Raw genomic sequence first — 23,501 nt, 5'->3', positions numbered from 1 at the left:
CAAACTCATTCATTGAGGCCAAAATGAATGACAAAACCAGACAAAGACCCCACTAAAAAGGAGAATTACAGAAAAATTTCCCTGATGATCATGGTTGCAAAATTCTCAAAAAGATACTAGCAATTTGAATCCAACAATACATTAAAAGAAGTATTCACCACGATCAAGTAGGATTTATTTCTGTGCTGCAGAGATGGTTTAATATCTACACATCAATCAACCTGATATACCTCATTAATAAAAGAAAGGATAAGAACCATATGATGCTCTCAATAGATACAGAAAAAAGCATTTGACAAAATACAACATCCTCTCTTGATAGAAACCCTAAAGAAAGTAGGAAGAGAAGGAACATACCTCAACATCATAAAGGCCATATGGGAAAGACTCAGAGCTACTATCATCCTCAATGAGGAAAAACTGACAGCTTTCCCCCTAAGGTGAGGAACAGGACAGGGATACCCACTCTCACCACTGTTGATCAACATAGTACTGGAAGTCTTAGCCTCAGCAATCAGACAACAAAAAAAAAATAAAAGGTATCCAAATAGGCAAGGAAGAAGTCAAACTTTCACTCTTCACAGAGGACATAATACTCTAAGTGGAAAACCCAAAAGATTCCACCAAAAAACTGCTAGAACTGATACATAAATTCAGCAAAGTTGCAAGATATAAAATCAACGTACAAAAATCTGTCACATTGCTATACTCCATTAATGAAGCAACAGAAAGAGAAATCAAGGAATCAATCCTATTTACAATTACACCCAAATTTTAAGATACCTGGGAATAAACCTGACCAAAGAGGCAAAATATCTTTACTCTGAAAACCTACATTGCTTATGAAGGAAATTGAAGAAGACACAAAGAAATGCAAAAACATTCCATGTTCATGGGTTGGAAGAATAAATATTGTGAAAATGTCTATACTACCCAAAGCAATCTCTATCAAAATAACACCAGCAGTTTTCACGGGGCTAGAACAAACAATCCTAAAATTTGTATGGAATCTGAAAAGACTCCTAATAGCCAAAGTAATCCTGAAAAAGAAAAACAAAGCAGGAGGCTAGAACTAACAATCCTAAAATTTGTATGGAATCCAAAAAGACTCCTAATAGCCAAAGTAATCTTGAAAAAGAAAAACAAAGCAGGAGGCATCACAATCCCAGACTTCAAGCTGTATCACAAAGCTGTAATCATCAAGACAGTATGGTACTGGCACAAAAGATCTATAGATCAATGGACAGAATAGAGAACCCAGAAATGTACCCATAAATGTATGGCCAACTAATCTTCAACAAAGCAGGAAAGAATATCCAATGGAAAAAAGACAGTTTCTTCAACAAATGGTGCTGGGAAAACTGGACAGCGAAATGCAGAATGAAAATGGACCACTTTCTTACACCATACACAAAAAGAAAATCAAAACGGATGAAATACCTAACGGTAACACAGGAAACCATCAAAATTGTAGGGGAGAACAAAGGCTTTAGCAACCTCTTTGACTTCGGCTGCAGCAACTTCCTACTAGATATGTCTCCAGAGGCAAGGGAAACAAAAGCAAATATGAACTATTGGGAACTCATCAAGATAAAAACCTTCTGCACAGCAAAGTAAATAATCAGCAAAACTAAAAGACAATCAATGGAATAGGAGAATATATTTGCAAATGACATATCTGGTAAAGGGTTGGTATCCAAAATCTATAAAGAACTTATCAAACTCAACACCCAAAAAACAAATAATCCAATTAAGAAATGGGCAGAAGACATGAATAGACACTTTTCCAAAGACGACATCCAGATAGTTAACAGACACATGAAAAGATGCTCAACATCATTCATCATCAGGGAAATACAAATCAAAACCATAATGAGATACCACCTCACATGTCAGAATGGCTACAATTGAGAACTCAGGAAAAAGGTGTTGGAGAGGATGCAGAGAAAGGGGAACCCTCTTACCTTGTTGGTGGGAATGCAAATTGGTGCAGCTACTCTAGAAAACAGTGTGGAGTTTCCTCCAAAAGTTAAAAATAGAACTACCCTATTACCCAGCAATTCCACTACCTGGTATTTATCCAAAGGATACAAAAATGCTAACTCAAAGGGGCACATACACCCCAATGTTTATAGCAACACTATCAAGAGCCAAATTATGGAGTCCAAATGTCCACCGACTGATGAATTGCTAAAAAAGATGTGGTATATACAATGGAATATTACTCAGCAACAAAAAAATGAAATGTTGCCATTTGCAACAACGTAGATGGAACTAGACTGTATTATGCTAAGTTAATAAGTCAATAAGAGAAAGACAAATATCACATGATCTCACTCATATGTGGAATTTAAGAAACAAAACAGATAAACATAGAGGAAGGGTAGGAAAAATAAAAAGATAAAAGCAGAGGGAAGCTGGGGTGCCTGGGTGGCTCAGTCAATTGAGTGTCCGACTCCTGATTTTGGCTTGGGTCATGATCTCACGGTTCATGGGTTCAAGCCCAACATCAAGCTATGTGCTGGCAGCATGGGGCCTGCTTGGGATTCTGTCACCCTCTCTCTGCCCCTCCCCTGCTCGTGTTCTGTCCCTCAAAATAAGTAATCTTGAAAGAAAATGTTAAAAACAAACAGAGGGAGGCAAACCATGAGACTCTTAAATATAGAGAACAAACTGAGGGTTGATGTAGGGACTTGGGTGGGAGATGGCCCTAAATGGGTGATGGGCATTAAAGGTACTTGCTGGGATAAACGCTGGCTGCTATATACAAGTGGTGAATCACTAAATTTTACTCCTGAAACCAATACTACACTGTATTTTAACAAACATGACTTTAAATTAAAAAAAAAAAAATGAAGGCAATTTAGAGCATTTCTGTGAAGAAATTAAAAATAAAAATTACCAATAAAAGCTTGAGAAAATTTAGTTTACCAAGAAAGAATTGACTTGTTATACTACCTAGTAACTGATGGTGTTACTGACAACTTTATATGGCTTTTGTATTTTCATATTTCATTAACTGACTTTGTCAACAGGGGTTGGTTGGTTGTTTACCTGTGTCAGGGACAGAAAGGGGGTGCACTTGTGGTGGGGAGATCATGTAGACCTGTGCTGTCCACTATGTTAGTTACTAGCCACATATGGCTATCTATCTGTTATTATTTTAAAGATTATATTTTTCAGTAATCTCTACATCCAATGTGGGGCTCGAACTCACAACCCCAAGATCAAGAGTCACATGCTCCACTGACTTAACCGTCAGGTGCCCCCACGCTTAAGGCTATTTAAATAGTTTTAATGGCTATTTAAACCTACATCAAAAATTTAGTTTAGTTGCACTAGCCACATTTTAAGATTTCAAGAGTCCCACACATGGTTAGTGAATACCAACTATATTGGGCAGTGCAGATACAGAAATGTCTATTATTGCTGAAAGTTCTATTGGACAGAATTGACTTGAAGGCTTTTGAGGTACATTATCTGCAGTAGAGGTGGGGAAGGTCTAAACTGAAGCAATCACAATCACATGGAGACAACAGATCTATTGAGATACTTAATGTACTACAGAGTAAAGATAGGGTGATTCATTTAGGAAGTCTTCTGTTTCTCACCCTAGGTAAACGGGTAGATGGTTCATTCACCAACAAAGTAATATAGAAGCAGGATTTAGAAAAGAGGATGAAATCAGATTTGTACTCAGTGAGAGGCAACCCTTGTACAGGTCAATGGTCTGAGAAGCTGCTGGATCTCAGAATGTGATCTGTGGGGAGTCTGGATGGAGACAGAGTTCCAAGGAAAGAACAGTGGCCACGAATAGGGGCCATACACTTAGGTGAGGGCTCTGAGAAAGGATGCATGAGATGGTCAGAGACTAGCATCAGAGGCCCTTGCATTTTGGGTAAGGTTTTCAAACATTAGCAGGTCATGAAATCAGCAGAATAGGTCTCCAATAGCATTAAAATATTAATATACTCTGCATATAATTTAAGTAAAGACCTTTCAGATCTTTCCCTGAAACTTTTTTTATAAATAAATATTACACAATGATATGTAAACTGTGTTACAAGGTAAAACATTTTTGGGTTGTAGTCCAACTAGTTTGAATGTCAACTGATTTATAAAATGAGTACCACAGACTATAAGCTACATGCAAACTGGAACAAGTGTCCTTTTCCTTATCACCTAAAATCCTGGCACATACTAGACACTTAGTAAAGACATAATGCATGAAGAGAATAAATCAACGGGCCAGAAAAATAAGAGGAAACCCAGGACAAGGGTGACTCAGAAGCTAAAGAAGGATGAGAGAGAATAAATAATCCAGTATCAGATATCAGTCATTTGGTGATATTCAGAGCATGGATGACCTTGTCTGCAATTTCTGTGCATTGGCAGAAGCAGAAGCCAGACCGCAGAAGTAAATGGGAGAGGAGGAAGTAGAGATGAGATGAATGACAGCGGAGAGACATTTGTTTTGTATTGAAGATGCGAAAGTTCAACATGTGTCTGGAAGAGATACAGGAAAAGTACACTCTAGAACTGTGCTGTCCAATGGAATCACCTATGGCTATTTGAATTAGAATTAATTTTTTTAAGTTTATTTATTTTGAGAGAGACAGAGACAGCATGAGCAGGAGAGGGGCAGAGAGAGGCAGAGAATCCCAAGCAGCCTGTGCACTGTCAGCACAGAGCACAACGTGGGGCTCGAACTCATGAACCATGAGATCATGACCTAAGCTGAAACCAAATCGGATGCTTAACCAACTGAGCCACCCAGATGCCCCTATTTAAATTAGAATTAAATTTTAAAATGCTGTTCCTTAATAATACTTGCTGTACTTTAAGTGCTCTATGGCCACATGTGGCTAGAGGCTGCCATATTATTCAGGCCTGACAGAGAACATTTCTATCATTGCAGAAAAGTCTACATGAGAGTGCTGTTTTAGAAAAAGGTTTTAATTCATCATGTCTGTGCTGGCCTCAATAAAACAAGCTGGTGTACACTGCTCTCCAACCTACTCCTACTTGAAACATTATCCAAACATTTGGATAATGCTGTAGATACTACAATCAATACATGACATTACATTTGGTCTCAGCGAGAGTTAACCCCAGGAAAGGCCAGTGGAGACATCAGGGAGGCTACTGACTTTCAGGATGTGACCTAGGGGTAGTCTGGGCATTGCATATATTCATGTTGTTACCCCACTAAATACAAGAAAAATACATGGCAACTAGAAGCAGCTCACGATTGCTAATGACAATGCACAGGGAAAAGGAGCTGTAGGACAAGGTATAAGGTTGACAGACACTGGAGCAGTACTGGATAGAAAAGGCTGGGAGAACTCAGGCTAGATTAGATAGAAGATCGTTGGGTAAAATGGGAGTCATTATAGTGAAACTCCAGTTTAAGAAAAATTAAAGTTACTAGCAGAGAACAAATAAATACATTGTTTCTGATTTCTATATGTAATTTTCATGGCTACCTTACTAACAAAAGCAATGTGATAGAAGACAGGTGTTATTATCCATAAGACCTGTCCACTTAGACACTGTTAACGGAGATCTCCAGGCTGACTCACTGGAGAAGCTACTTGTAGAAATAAAAAAATTTCCAATTTTGTGGGGAAAAAAATACCACTTTTAAAGGAATATACTTGGCTCTACAGGGAGAGAACCAAAGGGAAGAAAGGACACTCAGTTCATTTGCCTTCTCCACCTAGGATAAGTAAGGTCTTTTGCAAAAATAAAACGTGAATCCTCAAGTCTTCCCCGTAGCCTTGCCTGGAGATACCTGGAAGTGACCATCAGGTCGTTCAGGTCAAGTCCTTTCATTGATATAACAAACTCCTCACGGGCTTTTAAGCACGGAATTCAGGTTGCCTAGGTTTCTAATTAGTGCTCAAGAGGTAAACCACGGTCTGCGGGACAGGGCCTCGCTCCGGGAAGGGCTGGAGAGGCAGAGCGTCGGGGTCACGGTGATAACGCCGGCCGGAAGCCTCGAGGAGACCGGTTACTTATCAGGGCTGTCCGTTTTAAACGTCGTTACTAAGGGCCTCGCTGACTTCACCAGAGTGATTACCGATAGTTACTTCTGCAAAACGACCGTACGTGCCAACTGAAGAGTGCGCTTGACCTGGATCGGAGCGGTCCCGCTGCCCCGGCAGAAGCCAACAAGTTCACTTCTGGCGCCGCTTCTGACTTCCTGGGCGAGGCCGGAAGTAGCTTTCCGGCAGCCAGAGCCGCAGAGCGTAAAACAAGATGGCAGCACTCTGACTAAAGCGATTGTCCAATCTTCGTTTTATTTCTACCACCTCCATACCCACAAGGGACTCCGAACTTCCATAACCAGATCTAATTTTTCTCACCACAACATGTTCATATTTCAGTATCATTAATCTTGGGTGGAAGATGGGTTGGAGGCAGCTCCAGGCAGCGACCATGAGTACCCTGGGGCACCATTTTGTACGGAAACCGGAAACCAAACGCCGGGCGGGGACGAGGTACGGGAATCCAGACGTGGCCCAGCTGGCCAGTAGAGTGTGGGGGGAGGGGCGAAAGGGCTGGAGGGCGTTGTTAGCGCATGATGTATTTCCGCTTCCTCTCGGCCCAGTAGCTTTTGGTTGTACTAGCTAGCTTGTTGCGGGGAGGGAGGGGGAAGATTGTTTGCAGTGGAGGAGCTCAGTGTACAGGAGGGTAAACTGAGGTAATGTTCTGTGTCTGGGGCCCGGGGCTTTGCGTCCGGTTGTGTAGGAGGTCTGGGGGCAGGGTCTTCGGGACTGAGGAAGACTGTGGGGTTGGAGCCTGGAGGCTCGTATTGTCCGCCTGTTTGGAGAGAGGAGGTGGGGCGGGGCTGGGGGTTACTAGGTGAGTTGCAAAGCCCGGCGGGTGTGGAGTGAGGGAGGGCGGAAGAAAAGGGAGGATGGAAGAGATGGGGAGATATCCGAAGGAAGTCTGGAAAGCGCAGATCGGGAGGGGCTGGGCGAGCGGAGCTGGGACGCGGGAGGTGTAGGATCTCAAGTCCTTGAGGGCTGAGGAAAGTACTCGCGGTGGGGGCTGGTCAGAATAGCGGGGTGTGAAAGGAAGAGAGTGAAGTTCTTGGGAGGCTGAGGGGTTGGAAGGGGCTGGTGGCCTGTGTTCTGATGCTGCCCCTGTACTTGGCCTTTGTTTCCCTTGCAGCTCCCCAGAGACTGTCATCCCACAGCCTCGGTTCGGGCCCAGCCTTCTCTCTCCAGTTGTCACCACAGCCTGGAGGCGCCTGCCTCCGCCCTCCCGAATGGTGCTACTCCTCGAAGGCCTCGGCCCAGGATCCAAACCCCCTTTGCCCCCTGCCTCGGAGCGGTTGCTCCGGGTTTCTCCTGGTGGACTCCTCGCGACGGGGACGGAAGAACTTTTGCACCGACAAGGCTGTAGCTCTAGGAACCCCGCTGACAACGTGAATCTTGGCCTCTAACCCAGTGTGAGGTCATTCCTGTGTCCCTTTTTACACCCTTTGAGAAGAGAAACTCTTCTTGTCACCTGGAGCCCGGGAAGCCCCAAGCTGGGGCCCTGGTCCCACCATGTCAGTCCTCTCTTGTGCATAGGGCTGTGCCCTCTCCCCATTAGCATGGCTGAATTCAGGCAGGTTCCAGGGGGGCGGGAGACCCCGCAGGGGGAACTTCGGTCTGAGGTTGTAGAGGATGAAGTCCCTCGGAGCCCGGTCGCAGAGGAGCCGGGAAGAGGTGGAAACAACAGCAGTGAGACCAAATTGTCTCCAAGAGAGGAGGAAGAACTGGATCCTCGAATACAGGTGAGAAAACTGAAGGGAAAGGAGAGACAGGGAGCCCAGATTCCAGTTTTCCTGAAGAGCTGTCTGATAAATGAGGGATTAGATTTATTCTCTCCCCAGTGCGCTGGGGCAGGAAAGGAAAACAAGTTTGTCAGCAAATCATTGCAGGATAGTGTGACAAGTTCTAAAAGAGCTGTGTGTGGAGTGCAGAGAAAGGCCTGGGCCTGAGTGCCTGGGGTGTGCTGCTGAAGGCTTAACTGACAAAGGGAAGCAACAAATTGGCCTCAGATGCAGGGCCTCATTTCGGTCAGTGGAGAGTAAAACTATTCTCCTTTCTAAATAAGTAAAGTGGCTGTTGGCCCAGAGATGCGGTATGAGTGGGAGGCACTTTTGAATCTTCTCTTTTGTCATCTTCTCATTAGTGCCTCCCAGGGATGTTCACATCTGTAAAGGGTGAGACATTTCATGTTTTACAACGCCTCAACAGATGGAGGCCTGTAAGGAAATCTGATGTTTATGGAGTTGTATCAGCCATGGTCCGTCCTTAATACGGATTCCGAGTTCTGAAGATGCTGGTTATACCAAATGAATGGAAAAGCTGACTTATTGCCTTGGAGTGTTCACAGGCTAGTAGTTGGTAGGATGGGCAGATATTTGTGAAGGAGCAGTGGGTGAGGACAGAGACCATGGGGAGGAGATGCATGGTCCGCTGAGGTGGGATTGTAGTGTTTACGTGCATTGGCTGGGAAGGGTTCCCTGGGAAAGCAGCTTGGGTAGGTGAGGGCAGGAAGTGCTTGTGTGTTTGGGGCTCAGTCTGCCATAAGGTCTCGTAGCATCTCCAAGATTCTGATGTGGAGGTGACTCACACCTCTGTAGGTGAGCAAGAACATCTCAGGGCTTGCATTCCTGGGCTTCTCTGTCAACAAAACTTTATTAGATTGCTTCAGTGACTCAAGAAGAAATCAAATCTGGTCCTCACATCCTTCCTGCCCTCTTGGTGGGGGTTCCCTGGATGTTGGGCAGAGGAACTCCATGCTTATATGGGAAATGCAGTGAGCCATTCATTTACTGGTATGAGTCAGTAATTTATTTCCACCCTATCTCATGGGTGTTGCATTGAAAACAGCTCAATTTCTTCTGCTAATTTTACAGATTTGTCATCTACTGAGGAAGTAAGTTATAGTGAAAAACACATTGGCCTGAGATTGAAACAACCTCCAGCCTTATGATTTGTGATTTTCATGCAAGTTATGTAATGTCTAAGCCTCACTAACTTCATCTATAAAGTGAGGGGTTGGTCCAGTTTATTTGCACAACTGCTCACTCTGCTCTGACATAGTCCTATGATTCTTTTCTGTTACAACTCTTTTGCTTATCTCTTGGTGAAAGTTTGGAGGTAGTATTTTGGGAAACAGACCCCTGTCCTGTTGGGAGGAGGACTGTATGGTGTGCTTCATACACCTTCTCCCAACATTCCTTGCTCTGCTCCAGGGGAGGATCTACTGTGGTTTCTTTGCTCAGTCGCTCCTGCTCCTGTGTATTTTTCCAGCACCCGCACAGGCAAAGGCGGTAGTACGAAGAGTCACTCTCATGTTTTGCTGTTCACTAAAGTAGCTATTAGCCACACGTGGTTATTTAAGTAAAATCAGTTAAAATTAAATAAAAATGCAGTTCTCCAGCTGCTGTTGGTATTGTAGAAGTAGAACATAGTTCTATTAGAAGAGCTCTGTGAGGGTTGAAGAATATCGAGCAGGCCTAGATTTGCCTTAATTCCAGGGAGCTTGCAGTGTTGTTAATTGGAGCAAGAGGGACAGGCAGATCATAATCTCTCTTGCTAAACTGGGAGGCACATTGTGGAATGGTGTGGGTAATGTGGGGAGGAAAGGTCTTGTTGTAGAGGCTTCCCCCTTTTATGGCACACTGATGGCTGGGCCAGTACTCTGCCCTTAGCAGGGATTCTGCATCTTCTTGCCATGTGGAAGAGGCAGCCTGATGTGAGGGGTACCCTTCAGGGAGGAAGCTGGCAGCATTCAGCCTTTCTGGGTTTGGTCTCCTCTAGATAAGAAAGAGATTGCTGTGTGTCTTTTGAGGTCCCTCTTATTGGGACCTCCCTCTTATAACACAAGACCATGTTATCGTGGTAACTCTGTTTCAGTGCTTTAAATGGATTCTCAGTGCATTCTGTGATTCTCTGCCAACAGATCCATCTTAATCCACCAGCGAATTTTAAAAATACCTGTTCCTGGAGCACCTGGGTGGCTCAGTCTGTTGAGCGTCGAACTCTTGATTTTGGCTTAGGTCATGATGCTAGGGTTGTGAGATTGAATCCTGCATCAGGCTCTGTCCTGTGAGCCTACTTAAGATATTCTCTCTCTCTCTCTCTCTCTCTCTCTCTCTCTCTCTCTCTCTTTCTCTCTTTCTCTCTTTCCACCCCTCTCCCTCATTCGTGCACGTGTGCATGTGTTGTCTCTCTCTGTCTCTAAAAATAAAAATAAAATATAAAACAAAAAATAAAGTAAAATAAAATAAAAATACCTGTTCCTGAGCCATGCCCAGACATGTGAATTCTGGTCTCATTGGGGGTGAGAAATGGTTCTAACATGTAGTCTACATGTGCCCACTCAGCCAGGGATATCCCAAAGGCTAGGGACTCTGTTCAGGTATTTTCTGGGATTCCCAGAAATGGTTGCCCTTAGGAGAAGGCTCTTACTGATACGGGAAATGGGGTTTCTTGGCAGGCAGTTCTTGTCCCCATTGTCTGGTGGGATACCTCTGGAATTTGGAGGCAAGCCAGCTGGAGATCACCTCTAGGCTGACCTGGAGTGTGCTATCCCCCAGGAAGGCCACTGTCTTAGTCTCCATGTCTTGAGGTCAGCATAGTTCTCTGAGGCTTTCTGGCTCGTCCTCAGCTTTCTGAGAGAGGGTCCCAGTGGAGGGAAGGAGTGAAGGAGGATGGTGCTAGGGTGGGTCTAGGTCTCCTCCCCTGTGACTTCTCAGTTCCCTTTGTGATGATGGGTACATTCATCTTCAGGTGAGTGGATACAGTCACTCACCTCCTCCTTTGACTCTTCAGAGTGACTTTGCAACCTCTTCATCCTCATCTGAAGTATCCGTTTAGCTCTCACAGGATAGTCATATTTCCCTTACTTAGTCCTTGAGCCATGCATCACCCTGGCCCTGCATCACCATGAGCTTGTGTGTTTTAGTAGCCTGTAAAAGGTGAGCAGGCACATCTGTAGATGGAGCACCCATGCCTTTGACTCAGTGGCCTGGCATCCTGGGAATGTGCCTGCCGTGTCTGGGGAAGGTCACCCTCCCTGCTGGCTGTGGGATCACTGATGGATGATGCCTGCTGACTCAGACTTCATCCTATTCAAATGTCCATTTCAGCCAGGTGCCAGGAGTCCCTGGTGGAGCAGGCCAAATGTACTATATTGCCAGCTTCCCAAAACAGAGCCCTGAGTGCTCATTGGCTTCCCACTTAGCCTTGCCCTGGGTCTGCCTCAGCCTGCTTGTCCCCCACCTCCCCCGACCCCCTTGCTCACCTACCATCTATCCTATTCTGTTCCCCAGTCTCCTTGTCCTGTTAGAGCTTTGTGACTGAGGGGCAGATCTCATCATCAAAAGACTTTTTTAATTGCTGGAAATGTTGTGTGGATGCAAGTTCCCTTCTAGAAAGATGTGCCTACTCCTGCTGTTTGCCAACAGTCAGAGCCCTTTACGACTTTTTCCAGTGGGGATGACTTATGTAGAGAGGCATTCATTCCTGTGATGATCTTGATGATCTGGGAGCACTTTGGGCCGTGGAACTGAGTGGGATCCAGTCTTGGACCTTGGTTTGCCCATGGAAATGTTGCAGGCTGGCCTTTACCCACCTCCTTCTATTTTCCAGAATCAGTTTATTGCCTCCTGAGGCATATCCTTTTCCCACCAGGAATGTGGTTTTTTTAGTTTGATGGTACTCCTGTCTTCTCTGAGGCATCCATCTGAAGATGTCCTTAACCCTAGGATGGTAGTCACAATATCAGGAAAACCAGATCCAAGGTTAGGTCCCTGATCCATTTTCAATTCTGCCTCTAATTCCCTACTCCATTGTTTCTTATCTAGCAAATTTGAACGAGTTGAGAAAGAGAATGTTCTGGCAAGAGCTGCGAAAGCACTGCCACTTCATCTCCCAGATAGTCTGAAACCCATTGTGGGCCTAAAAAAGCTAGAGGAAGACTAGGCCCACGGTGGGAGAGCTTGTCTCTCACCCTAACAGGAATTGCCTTTTGTGAGAGCCCTTGGGGTGATTCTGTCCACTGAAGGCTATGTCCTTGTTAGGAAGGCACTGTGAAACCCTGATCTCTGTGTATCAGGTAGTGCTGGCTCTGGCCCCAGGCCTCTTGTGGGGTCCTGTGAGCCATGTCAGCTGCTTATGGTTCCACAGTGTTTTGTTGTAACCTTATGGACACTGGGTTGTGTGAGTAATCAGGTTGCTCATGTGCACCAACGTCCAGGCCCACAATGTCCAATGTGGGAGTCACATGCTGCTGGCCAAATTGAGATGTACCCTAAGGGTCAGATGCACGAGGATTTCAAGGGCATAGATTAAAAAGAACGTAAAAGTGTTTTATAATTTATGTTGAAAACATATTAAAATTATAATATTTTGTCTACATTGGGTTAAATGGAATGTATTATAATTTAATCTGTTTGCTTTTGCATTTTTTAAAGTTTATTCACCTTAGAGAGAGAGGGAGGGGCAGAGAGAGGGCAGAGACAGAAACTCCTAAGCTGACTCTACACTGTCGGCACAGAGCTGGATGCGGGGCTTGAGTTCATGAATCGTGAGATCATGACCTGAGCTGAAATGAAGAGTTGGACACTTAACCAACTGAGCCACCCAGGCGCCCCTCTTTTGCATTTTTTTAAAAACATGGTTGCCAGAATACTAAAAATTCAATGTCAGGCCCATGTCAGTTCTGCTCTGTAAAGTTTAGAGCCAAATTTATGGCCTCCTTTGAGGAAGTGTCTGCATTGTTGTAGGTATGTGTATTTTCATGAGGTGTGTGAGAGCTAGTGATGGCAGCATTGCTCTCTGCCAAGTGCAGGTTATGTCTGGGTCATGGGCAGCAGGCAGACACAGCCTGGGTTCCACTATCCTGTCCAGGGTCTGCAGGGCTCCTGGGAGAGGATTTCATAGCTGAGTGTCAGGCATTTCACTGGGCATTGATCCTTCTCAGGAGTGTCCTTGGCATGCTGGGCTCCAGGAACTTGACTGAGAAAGGACAGGGAGCATCCTTGAGACCAGCACCTCTCCCTACTCTCTGCCATGTCAGTGAAAGGCCCAGATGGTTCTGTTGCTTCTTTCTCTAGCCTTGGGGCCAGTGAGATCCTTTAAAAAAAAAAAAAAAAAAAAAAAAAATTAATGTTTATTTACTTTTGACAGAGAGAGAGAGAGAGCGAGCGAGCGCGCATGAGCAGGGGAGGGGCAGAGAGAGAGGGAGACACAGAATCTGAATCAGGTTCCAGGCTTCAAGCTGTCAGCACAGAGTCCGACGTGGGGCTTGAACTCACATACTGCAAGATAATGACCTGAGCCGAAGTCAGACGCTCAACCTACTGAGCCACCCAGGTGCACCAAGGGCCAGTGAGATCCTTATGCTACCATGTCTGGTGACTTGTCCCCAATGTTCTCCCTCCCTGCCACAGAATCTGTTGTGTGAGGACCTGGGGTCTCTGTCAGTCAACTGCTCAAGCAGGCCTAGAGGTCTCTTGAACCATGGAATCTTCCCTAATCTTGACGTCAACCAGACCCTCATGATTCTGCTTCCTGCATTTCTTTGGGATCGCCCTGTCCTCTCCCACCTGGAATACTGCAGACAGCCTCCACTTTTTTCTCCCTGGCCACTGTAAACTTTCCACATACTGCTCAGACCCACCTTCCTAAACCACAGACTGGGTGGTGCCAGGCTCTAAGGGGCTCCCCCTGCCATTGGGAAAAGTTCTGGTATCCTTTCTCCTGTACCCCAGCCTTGCCGGCTTCTCACCTGACAAGCTGCCTGCTCTGGGCACCTGCTTGTCACTGGTGCTTTTCTGTGTATCTGTCAAGGCCCAGCCTAGGAGCAAGTCCTCAGGGTGTCCTGCCTGGCCTTTTCTGCCCTGGTAGGTGATCCTGCTGCTCCCACCAGGCCTGCTTCTTACAGTTCCTTGTACCACTTTTTTCTTACTTACTGAGTCCGGAGCTTCTGCCTCTTTGTTTTCTGAATTCTTGGGTGTCATGGTGCTGAGCTGTGATAAGTGTGTAGTAAATGTGTGGTGAGTGACTGGCCTAGTGTTCCTCTCTCAGGAACACAGACTGTTAGCTCCAAGGCTACTTCTATTGGCTGGAATTTCGGAGAGAAGGTGGCCCCATGTTCTAATGAAGAGAAGGCAGGCTTGCTGCCACTTTGCTGTGTGCATGTGTGTGTTCTATTCTCTGAATGGTGATTTCCTCATCTTTAAAATGGGGGTTTTACTGTCTGATGCAGAGGTGGAGTTGTGAGGATTACAGGAGACTGTATATTAGGTCTCCTGCACGGAGGCATTTGACAGTGCCCTTTTCCTCCATTTCTTCCCTTCCTTAATCAGGCAGACTTTCCCTCCCACCCCACATGGTTCATGTAAGAAGCTACTTTTTCCCACTGCTCTAACTCTTTGCCCCTCTTTGGCAGGAGGAGCTAGAGCATCTCAACCAGGCCAGTGAGGAGATCAACCAGGTGGAGCTGCAGCTGGATGTGAGTGTTGATCCTTTTCTTCACACCCTTGGGCTAGTCTCTGGAGGTGTCTTCTTTTCTCCCTGTTCAATACAGTGGCAGGGGAAGGGGCATGTATGAAAAACGAGAGGGGCTGGGACCCACACATGTGCCTTCCTTCTGCCCATGTCCCTGTCCCTTTGCCAGGAGGCCAGGACCACCTACCGAAGGATCTTGCAGGAGTCAGCAAGGAAGCTCAACACACAGGGCTCCCACTTGGGGAGCTGCATCGAGAAGGCCCGGCCCTACTATGAGGCTCGGCGGCTTGCTAAGGAGGTATGGCTAGCTGATGCACATTCCAGGAGGGGCGCATACAGAGCCTGGCCCTGGACTCTTCTAGTCACACAGAACACTTTCTGGTTTCTCTTATTTCTCTTCCCTTTGGTTCATGTCTCTTTTCTTTGCTCACCTCTCCATTCCTTTACCCTTTTCCTTCCCCCCCTTTTTTACACAAGTAATGGGTTCAGTATTGGAAGACTCTAATGTAACAGTAACTATAAAAGAAGAAAACCAAAATCACTCCAAATCCTGCCATGTGCCTGTTTCACATTTTTTGCATCTAGAATTTATTTTAGTCAAGTATGGTAAGACACAGAGACAGCTGCCATGAAAAGAGAGTTTATAACTTAAAATTTCCAAGAAGAAAGAGCATGCTGCACCACCTAGGGCCACCTGGGGAAGCACTTGGGTTGATCAGGAGGCGGAAGACATGAGAGGAAAGCTTGGCTCAGAGCCTTTATTGCGGTTATAATGGGAAGGAATGGGTAAGGCAGGGTAGGCAACTTTGATCGAATTTAGAGTTAGATAGCTTGAGTAACTGTGGGCCCTGGGCTATAGGGGTGGTTTCTATATTTTGGTACCTGGCCCTGGGTTAATGTAGGGCAGGGGAAATAATTGGCTTTGTGTGTGAGAGTTAGATAAAAGAGGTGGTGGGCTTTGGATTGGTTGGTTTGCATTTGAAAAGTATGCTCACAGAGGAGTTTAGTATCTCTAGGAATTAGCCCTAGGAAAACCCCAGGATGTGAAAGCATCATAAAATAGAGAAAATAAAAAACGTAATTAATACAATACAGATAACCCCTTGATTTTTGGGTGTGTGTATATCCTGCCAAAATGAGATTTATGATACGTGCTATTTTTCTTCCTTTATTTTACTTATTTACATATTTCCATGTCAATAAATATACATCCATGCTATCATTTTTAAAAGCTGCTTAACATTTCCTCATATTATTATTATTATTGTTATTAATGTTCTATTATACACTTAATCACTTCCCTATAATTGGAAACTTAGGTTTGTTTCCAGTTTTATGTTTGGTAAGCATGGTTGTAATGAGTATCTCAGAACACTTGTCTTATTTCCTTCAGCTTACATGCTGGACTGGAGGTGATGGTCTCAGGGGTGTACTCTCTGTGAGACTTGGTCCAAGTCATTCACCACCTTCAAACTAAAGTGGGGTGGATCTTTCTTTGTTCTCCCTAGAGCCCAGGCCAGTGGCCTTTGCGAGTGCTGGGTTTCACACATTCACCCTGCAGTGGCAGTATCATTTTCCAGTCCTTTTTTTTTTAAGTTTATTTATTTTTTTATTTTTGAGAGAGAACACAAGTGGGAGAGGGGCAGAGAGGGAGAGGAAGACACAGAATCCAAAGCAGGCTGACCTGTCAGTGCAGAGCCCAGTGTGGGGCTCGAACCCACAAACCGTGAGATCATGACCTAAGCCCAAGTTGGACATTTAACCAACTGAGCCACCAGGCTCCCCATCCAGTCTTTATTTATGCATTTATTTCTTTTGAGCCATATCCTTACAAGATAGTCTTTATGGAATGTTGCTTCTTTGGCATTTATCCTTAGTGCAGTTTGGGAAGTGAAGCTGATATTGCACTGGGCCTTCCTCCTCTCGTCCTCATCCAGGATGGGTCTCCATGGGCGGTGGGGGTCCCTTGGGGCTCCCCATCCTGATGGTCCCGTCTTCCAGGCCCAGCAAGAGACACAGAAGGCAGCGCTGCGGTATGAGCGGGCCGTGAGCATGCACAATGCTGCCCGGGAGATGGTGTTTGTGGCTGAGCAGGGTGTCATGGCTGACAAGAACCGGCTGGACCCCACATGGCAGGAGATGCTCAACCATGCCACCTGCAAGGTGAGCCAGGTCTCCTCCGGTTCTGGTACTTCTTGGCTATCCTTTCATCCCATCTCCCTCTTTCTTCCTTTCTTCTACCCTCCAGCCCTCCCTCAGCTTTGATTATGTTTCAGGCAAATCCTTTTCCTTCCTCTCTGCCCTTTTTGGCCTCCATTTACATTTCCTTCTGACTTACGAATGTCTCTCTGGGCTCTTCTTGAACCTTTGCATCCAGATATGGGACTGACCCCCAGTTGATCCACCCCTGGATTCTCAAGGTTCAACACTCACATTTTGTTACATTTAGCTGTGACCCCTCACTTCTATGTTCAGAATGTTCTCCTTTTCTTACTTTTGGGCTCTGCTAGTGTACCGTGATTTCTGAAGTGTAATTTATGTATCATTTCTAAGCTACTCCCAGGGGACTAGGGAGTGGGAAGATCCCTGGCATCAGCTCCAGTCCACTGGGGCTGTTACAACAAAATAACATAGACTAGGTGGCTTAAGCAAGTTTATTTCTCACATGTATGTATCATTTCTAAGCTACTCCCAGAGGACTGGGGAGTGGGAGGATCCCTGGCATCAGCTCCAGTCCACTGGGGCTGTTAAATACAAAATAACATAGACTGAGTGGCTTAAGCAAGTTTAGTTCTCACAGCTCTGCAGGTTAGGAAGATCAGGTGCAGGCAGATTTGGTACCAGGTGAAGGCCTGCTTCCTGGTTCCTAAACAGCTGGCAGTCTTTTCACTGTGACCTTGCGAGGTGGAAGGAGTGAGTGACAGCTCTCCAGGAACTCTTTTGTGAGGACACTAATCCCATTTATTTATTTTTTGAGTGCTCCCACCTGTATAACCTAATCACCTCCAATACTATCACCTTAGGGGTGAGGATTGCAACATGAATTTTTGGGGGGGCGGAGGAGAGATATAAACATTTAGTCTCTAGCAGCAGATGTCAGATCCTGAAGGATGGTCATGTCTTGAGAGGCAAGAACATGGGTCCTGGGTCAGTGATGTATGTCCTGGTGAATGTATGGCCAGGTGAATGAGGCAGAGGAGGAGCGGCTTCGTGGTGAGCGGGAACATCAGCGGGTGACTCGGCTGTGCCAGCAGGCTGAAGCTCGGGTCCAGGCCCTGCAGAAGACTCTCCGGCGGGCCATTGGCAAGAGCCGCCCCTACTTTGAGCTCAAGGCCCAGTTCAGCCAGATTCTGGAGGTAAGGCAGTGGGGGTGGGGGAGAGTGTGTGAATAGGCAGGAAGGGGGTAGGCATGGAGAGTGAGGGCAGTTAGAGGGGATGCCAGTGCCTCTCTGGTCCATCTGACAGACCAGTGTGGTGGCCCAGGTGGAGGTACATATGCTAAGAATGATACCTAGGAGTGGCAGTTGGGCTTGGGGAATGGGTCCTGGTAGAGAATGGAGTTGAAAGGAAGTAAATGAGAAAAAGTGGGAATCGGGAAACCAGGGAGAATGGGGATGAGGAACTGGCCAGATAGGGAAAGGGAACCATGGGGAGAGGAGGAGTGGGTGGGAATGAAGACCTGGGAGGAAGGTCTTGTAAGGCCAGGAGCAGGACGATACTGCTGGGAAAGAGGAAGAAGAGAAGAGTGAAGAGGGGCTAGGCTGGGTGGGGTGGAGCACTGCAGGTTTGTGTTGGATGGTGAGCTGGCCTAAGAGTCCAGGAAAGGAGGCACCAGTGGAAAGTGCTGAGTGGAGCTGAAGGGACTCCGCTCCAGGAGCCACGGACAGTTGGCCAGTGGGTCACCTCACTTTGTTCCTCCCTCTGCAGGAGCACAAGGCCAAGGTGACAGAGCTGGAGCAACAGGTGGCCCAGGCCAAGACTCGCTATTCAGTTGCCCTGCGCAACCTGGAGCAGATCAGCGAGCAGATCCATGCCCGGCGCCGGGGCCAGCCCCCTCATGCCCCTGGTCAGCGGCGCTCCTCCCCTGTGGGGGCAGAGGCCGGGCCTGATGGTGGCGAGGATGGAGACAGTGGTATCATAGAAGGGGCTGAAGGCGGGGTGCTGGAGGAGGGCAGTAGCCTGGGGCCTGGCCCTGCCCCTGACACAGACACACTGAGCCTGCTGAGCCTACGCACAGTGGCCTCAGACCTGCAGAAGTGTGACTCTGTGGAGCATCTGCGGGGCCTGTCAGACCACACCAGTCTGGATGGGCAGGAGCTGGGTTCCCGGAGTGGGGGGCGCTGGGGCAGTGATGGCGGGGGCCGTGGGGGCCGCCACCAGCGCAGCATCAGCCTGTAGTTCATGCTCAGGGTGGCTGGTTCCTACCACCATTGGCCCATGTAGGGCTCCAAGCTCCCTGTCCTCAGGTCCTTGCTTCCCTTGGAGAGGTCAGGTTGGCTCTTGTCTCTGGTGAATTTCTCTCCCTCCTCCCCCAGTTCTTTGCAGGTGGCAGCTCTCTTTGCCTTACCCCTTCAGAAGGCTTTTTCTATGGCTCTCACATTTGCCCTCCCCCTGCTAGCTCCTCTTGGTCTGATGTTCTTCACTGCCCCCTTTCTGCTTTCCTTCCATCTGTCTGGCTTTCCCCTCAGGGAACTTGGTCTAGAAGGTACAGGGTAGCCCACTGGAGAAGGTGGATGTGGGACCTGAGTTTTGACATCTTGGCCGCCTGGTTTGAGGCAATAGACAGGTGTCCCTCCCACCTCCCCATCTCCCAAGGGGGCCTAGGGATGCTACAGAGCCTCTGTCCTAGCCTGCCTGTATGTAATCTGTAAAATGCACTGTAGGACTGTGTGCCTCTGGAAAACACTACACATCCCTGCAGTGCTCCCTTCTCATTACCTAAGCCACCTTGCTGTGTGTGCCACAAAGAAGGACTTGAAGGGTACCAGTGTCAGAGAGGGTGAAACCCAACCCCACTGTCCATATAGAGGACACCACCTCCAGACAGGCTCCCATGTGCATATTGTTTCCCCAGCTGAGCTGGGCCATTAACATTGCCAAGGTGCTAGTGGGTCTCTAGCAGGGTCAATGTTGGGGGGTGGAGACATAATGAGGTCCTGATGGTTGAGGCCTTCGCGGATTCCTGCTGCAGAGTTGGGTTTACTTTTTCTGGGTGGAGGTCGCTGAGCTTAATCTCAGCGCCCTCCTGCTGGGTGGAGTTAGGGAATTTGGTGCTCAATCCCTCTCCCTCTCTCTTCCCCAAACCAGACAATACCTACTCCAGAATCCCTTGGGGACTGTTCAAGTTTGGCTACTGAGCCTTCTCTGATGCAGGGAGGGGTTGCCCTAGGGTGAAGGGACCCACCCTCCTTTGGGAGGGGTTTGGTGGTGCTCCAGGCTGTAAGGGAGGAAAAGCAGGGAAGCCACACTGGATCTGGGTGCCTTGGGAGAACTGGTCCTTCCTCCTTTCCCACCCTAAGAGGTCTGAGAGCTGGACTCTGGGCAGGATAGCTTGTGCCTAGGCCTGTATGCTGCTGCCATCAACTGGGAGGAGTGGGCCATCATATGGAGGGTGTTTCCCTGTGCTAAGATGGTCACTATGAGAACCACTGGGTTTGAGGTGGCCATGGGTGGAGGGGAGAAAGGGAGGGAGGATGTGGGCAAGCCTGTGTGCATGTGTTGGGGTGTGTGTGTGTGTGAGAGAGTGAGTGTGAGAGAGAAAGAAAAGGGTCTGCCCCTGATTTTATTTAAATAAAATAGTTTATGTAACAGTAATGTTTACTCTTCCTGTTAGGGAGGGGGAAGGGCGTGAGGATGGGGAGGGGGGAAGAGCAGGGCAAAGGGGGGGGTGCTTTTTGTATGGGGGAGTCAGGGCAGGGGAGATGCCCCCCCTTCCTCCCACCTGCCAAGCTAGGAAGGGTCTGTGGGATGGACAGGACGTTGTCAATCACTGGAGGTCCAGACCAGATGAGGGTGCCAATCCTGGATGTGTCTGGATGTGAGCATGAAGGAAGGGGAGGGACAAAAGTGGGGTTCTGAGAGACTTGAATTTCAGATAGACCATAATCTTTGCCTCCAGCAATGTTTATGACATTCTTAGTGTAACTTTTTTGCTGTTTATCTGAAATTAAAATTTAACACATGTAAAAGGTGATGTTCAAGTCAGGGTTTGACCTGTTGTGGGATAGAAAGGATTTGAATGTGTTTGGACCCCACAGCCTGTGAAATATTTAGTGGAATCAGGTTGGGGAGGGATGAGGACTTCAGGAGCCACGGAGGTGTAGAGCGAAAGCTTTGGATTCAGCACCCTCACCTGCACCACCAGAAGTGTGCCAACATTTAGGGCCAGGTGAGGAGGGGGTCAGCCAGGAGATGGAGAAGGCTCTGCTAGGGAGGAGAGCAGGAGGTCAACTGGAAACCTGATGGGAAATGAGTGTCCTGAAGACACTTGAGGGGCAGGGTGGAGGGCAGAGCAGTGACCCTGGTGATCTCAGATGGCAGATGGCCCATCAGGAGCCACTGTGTTCTGAACATACCAGGTACTGTCCACGTATGAGACTGCCTTTCCTAACCTGGCTTTTTGACAGCAAATTATTTTTTTTCTCACAGATCCAGAGGAAGTCAGGTCAAGCTATCGGTAGGATTAGTTCTTTCTGAGGGTTGTAAGAGAAGGATCTGTTCCAGGTCTCTCTCCTTGACTTACAGACCTCTGTCTTCTCCCAATGTCTTCACATCTTACCTGTGTACATGTCTGTGTTCAAATTCCTTTCGTAAAGGTTACCAATCATATAGGATTCGGGTCTACTCAAATGACCTCGTTTTACCTTAATAACCATACAGTCACATTCTGGCTGGCTTACAACTGCAACATACACATTCTGAGAGAGAGATAAGTCAGTCATACGCAAGTCACCACTGTAAATGATGTAAAAGGTATCTGATCCTGTTCTTTCTGTCGTAACATCACTGGACTTACCTACCATTCTGCTTATTGGAATGCCCTTCAACCGACCTCTCTCCCTGGGAAGTAAAGTGTGATAAAGCAGATGAGTGCCAAGATATGCCCTTTATTACTGGAAGAGCTGCTATGAGAATGCATGGCCCATGTCTTTGGGCAAGTGGGCTTTCTGAGAGGACACCCCAGGGTCATACTTCCCTCCCAGTCTTTGACAGTGCAGGACCTGCAAGGCTTCTGGTGTGAAGGAGCCCCAGAAAAGAAGGGCTGACTGCCCACCCAGTTTACTCACAAAAACACCTACTAGATAAGGCAAGAGTGGAGAGCTAGTAGGAGGCTTAAAAGCTTATGGCACTTGCTCTGTGTGGAAGAAAACAGCCCCAGCAAATAGGCCACCAACCCTATCTTGACAATAGTGCCTTGTACTTGCCTAGGGTGACTCATGTGCTAGGAATATGAATTTACCCATTTAATTTCCACAACAACATTATGAAGTAAGTAGCGCCATGATTACCTTTTCATGGGTGAGAATACAGGCATAGTAGGGATGTCCGGTTTGCCCCTCACCTTGTAGAAGGTAATGAAGGCAGGTATTTGGACTTGAGTGCAAACACAGGAACCAGATGTGAGAAAGTGGAGTGGGTGTAGTCATCTTTTAGGAAGTTTTACTGGGAAGGGGGGGGTCAAGGAATTTTGCTGTTTTAAAATGAGCAAAAGATGGTCAAATTCAGGTGATGTATCTCATCTCCCCCATTCCTGTACCATGTCATGTCACGCATCACACTGAGTGGTAATTAGTTCTCTCGAACTATGTCATCCCCGGGTGAGCAGCTGGGCCTCCATCTCCCCCGCACTTAATACATACCTGACACTTAATGTTCAGTAAATGCTTTTGTGTCTCCTCCCCATAGTCTGAACCTATGCCAAGTGACTTTGTTAGTACTGTGGTTAGGAGGTCAGCATCTATATCCACAGTCCTAGAATCATATCTCTATATCTCCGGGAGGGTGTTCTCACACTTCTCTAGGTTCCAATTTTATCACCTACAAAATGAGACAGTGTAGGTGTGCCTAACACTATGCCAGGTCAGACAGGATGTTAGCCACAATGATCCCTATTAGTTCCCTGCAGCTTTGAGATGAAATGAACTTCAAATTAGGAGGCCTCCTACTATCTAGTGCTAGAGAAGGAGACTTTTTATAAAGGCCCCAATGAGATTTGGATTTACCTCGTCCTCTGTGAGTTTGGTGGTCACCCTCAACTTTGCTCGCACGCATAGCTAAGATGGGCTTCTTGGGTTGTAGTCCTGTTTGGTCAGCAGAGGGCAGCAGCCACCAGAAAGCGGGCTGAGCGCAATCTGTTGGTTCTGGTTCTATCGATGTGATAATACTGCAGGCCTGTGAGGTTTGCCTCCTCGACCCTTGGTGGGTGGTCCTGGGAACCTAGAGGGGTGGGAGGTGGGGTGTATGCAGCAGAGTGGAGCCCACCTGGGCTTCCTGCATTTCTGGTGTGCTTGAATCTCCTGTTGTATGTGAAAACTGGTTCAGGTCTGGTGGGCAGCTGGTCATTTGAGACCAGATGTTCTGTGCCTCTTGATGCCCTGTTCTCCTCCTCAGAACTCACCTCCTTCCTTGTCCTCCTTAGTGCCTTGTCCCTCTCTCTGCTTCACCCTCTTTACATATTCCCCTGTTGAGAAGTCCCTTTGGCTTCCCTCCACCACCGCTCCTGAGCCCTTGGCTTCCTCTTTGTCCGCCATTCCGGAGCCCCAGGCTGCCACACTGCACCATACCTTGAATTAAGGGAGCCAGGGGACCATTTCACTGGCTGGCAAAAGGGTGTGTGGTGTATTAGATATTTAGCAAGATCTTTTAGAGTTGCAAACAATGTGGTAGGGCTTGCTAGGAACACCACAAGGTGTAATACCATGGATGGGAAAGTCAGGTAGCAAACACAGGTGCATACAGGTAACAGGTGATACAGGGAAG

General features: G+C 47.1%; 1 protein-coding gene across 1 annotated transcript; it reads left to right on the top strand.

The window, feature by feature from the left end:
* The first annotated feature begins 6,490 nt into the window (after positions 1-6,490).
* SH3BP5L (SH3 binding domain protein 5 like) lies at positions 6,491-20,268 on the top strand. Its single transcript, XM_042931202.1, has 7 exons — positions 6,491-6,706; positions 7,180-7,789; positions 14,464-14,526; positions 14,692-14,820; positions 16,524-16,685; positions 17,705-17,878; positions 18,450-20,268. Exons 2-7 carry the CDS (start codon positions 7,607-7,609, stop codon positions 18,918-18,920), a joined length of 1,182 nt encoding a protein of 393 aa, XP_042787136.1. The 5' UTR covers positions 6,491-6,706; positions 7,180-7,606; the 3' UTR covers positions 18,921-20,268.
* Positions 20,269-23,501: the final 3,233 nt, after the last annotated feature.

The sequence above is a fragment of the Panthera leo genome, chromosome A1 (assembly GCF_018350215.1).
Source record: "Panthera leo isolate Ple1 chromosome A1, P.leo_Ple1_pat1.1, whole genome shotgun sequence".
Classification (NCBI taxonomy): Eukaryota; Metazoa; Chordata; class Mammalia; order Carnivora; family Felidae; genus Panthera; species Panthera leo.
Note: the sequence above shows the minus strand (reverse complement) of the source record. Positions and strands in the feature narration are given on the sequence as shown.

Excerpts from the sequence above, each read along its gene's own strand:
- SH3BP5L (XM_042931202.1), top strand. The coding sequence starts at position 7,607 with ATGGCTGAATTCAGGCAGGTTCCAGGGGGGCGGGAGACCCCGCAGGGG. Across the intron at positions 14,527-14,691 it reads AGGTGGAGCTGCAGCTGGAT|GAGGCCAGGACCACCTACCG; the intron begins GTGAGTGTTGAT and ends TCCCTTTGCCAG. Across the intron at positions 17,879-18,449 it reads AGTTCAGCCAGATTCTGGAG|GAGCACAAGGCCAAGGTGAC; the intron begins GTAAGGCAGTGG and ends CTCCCTCTGCAG.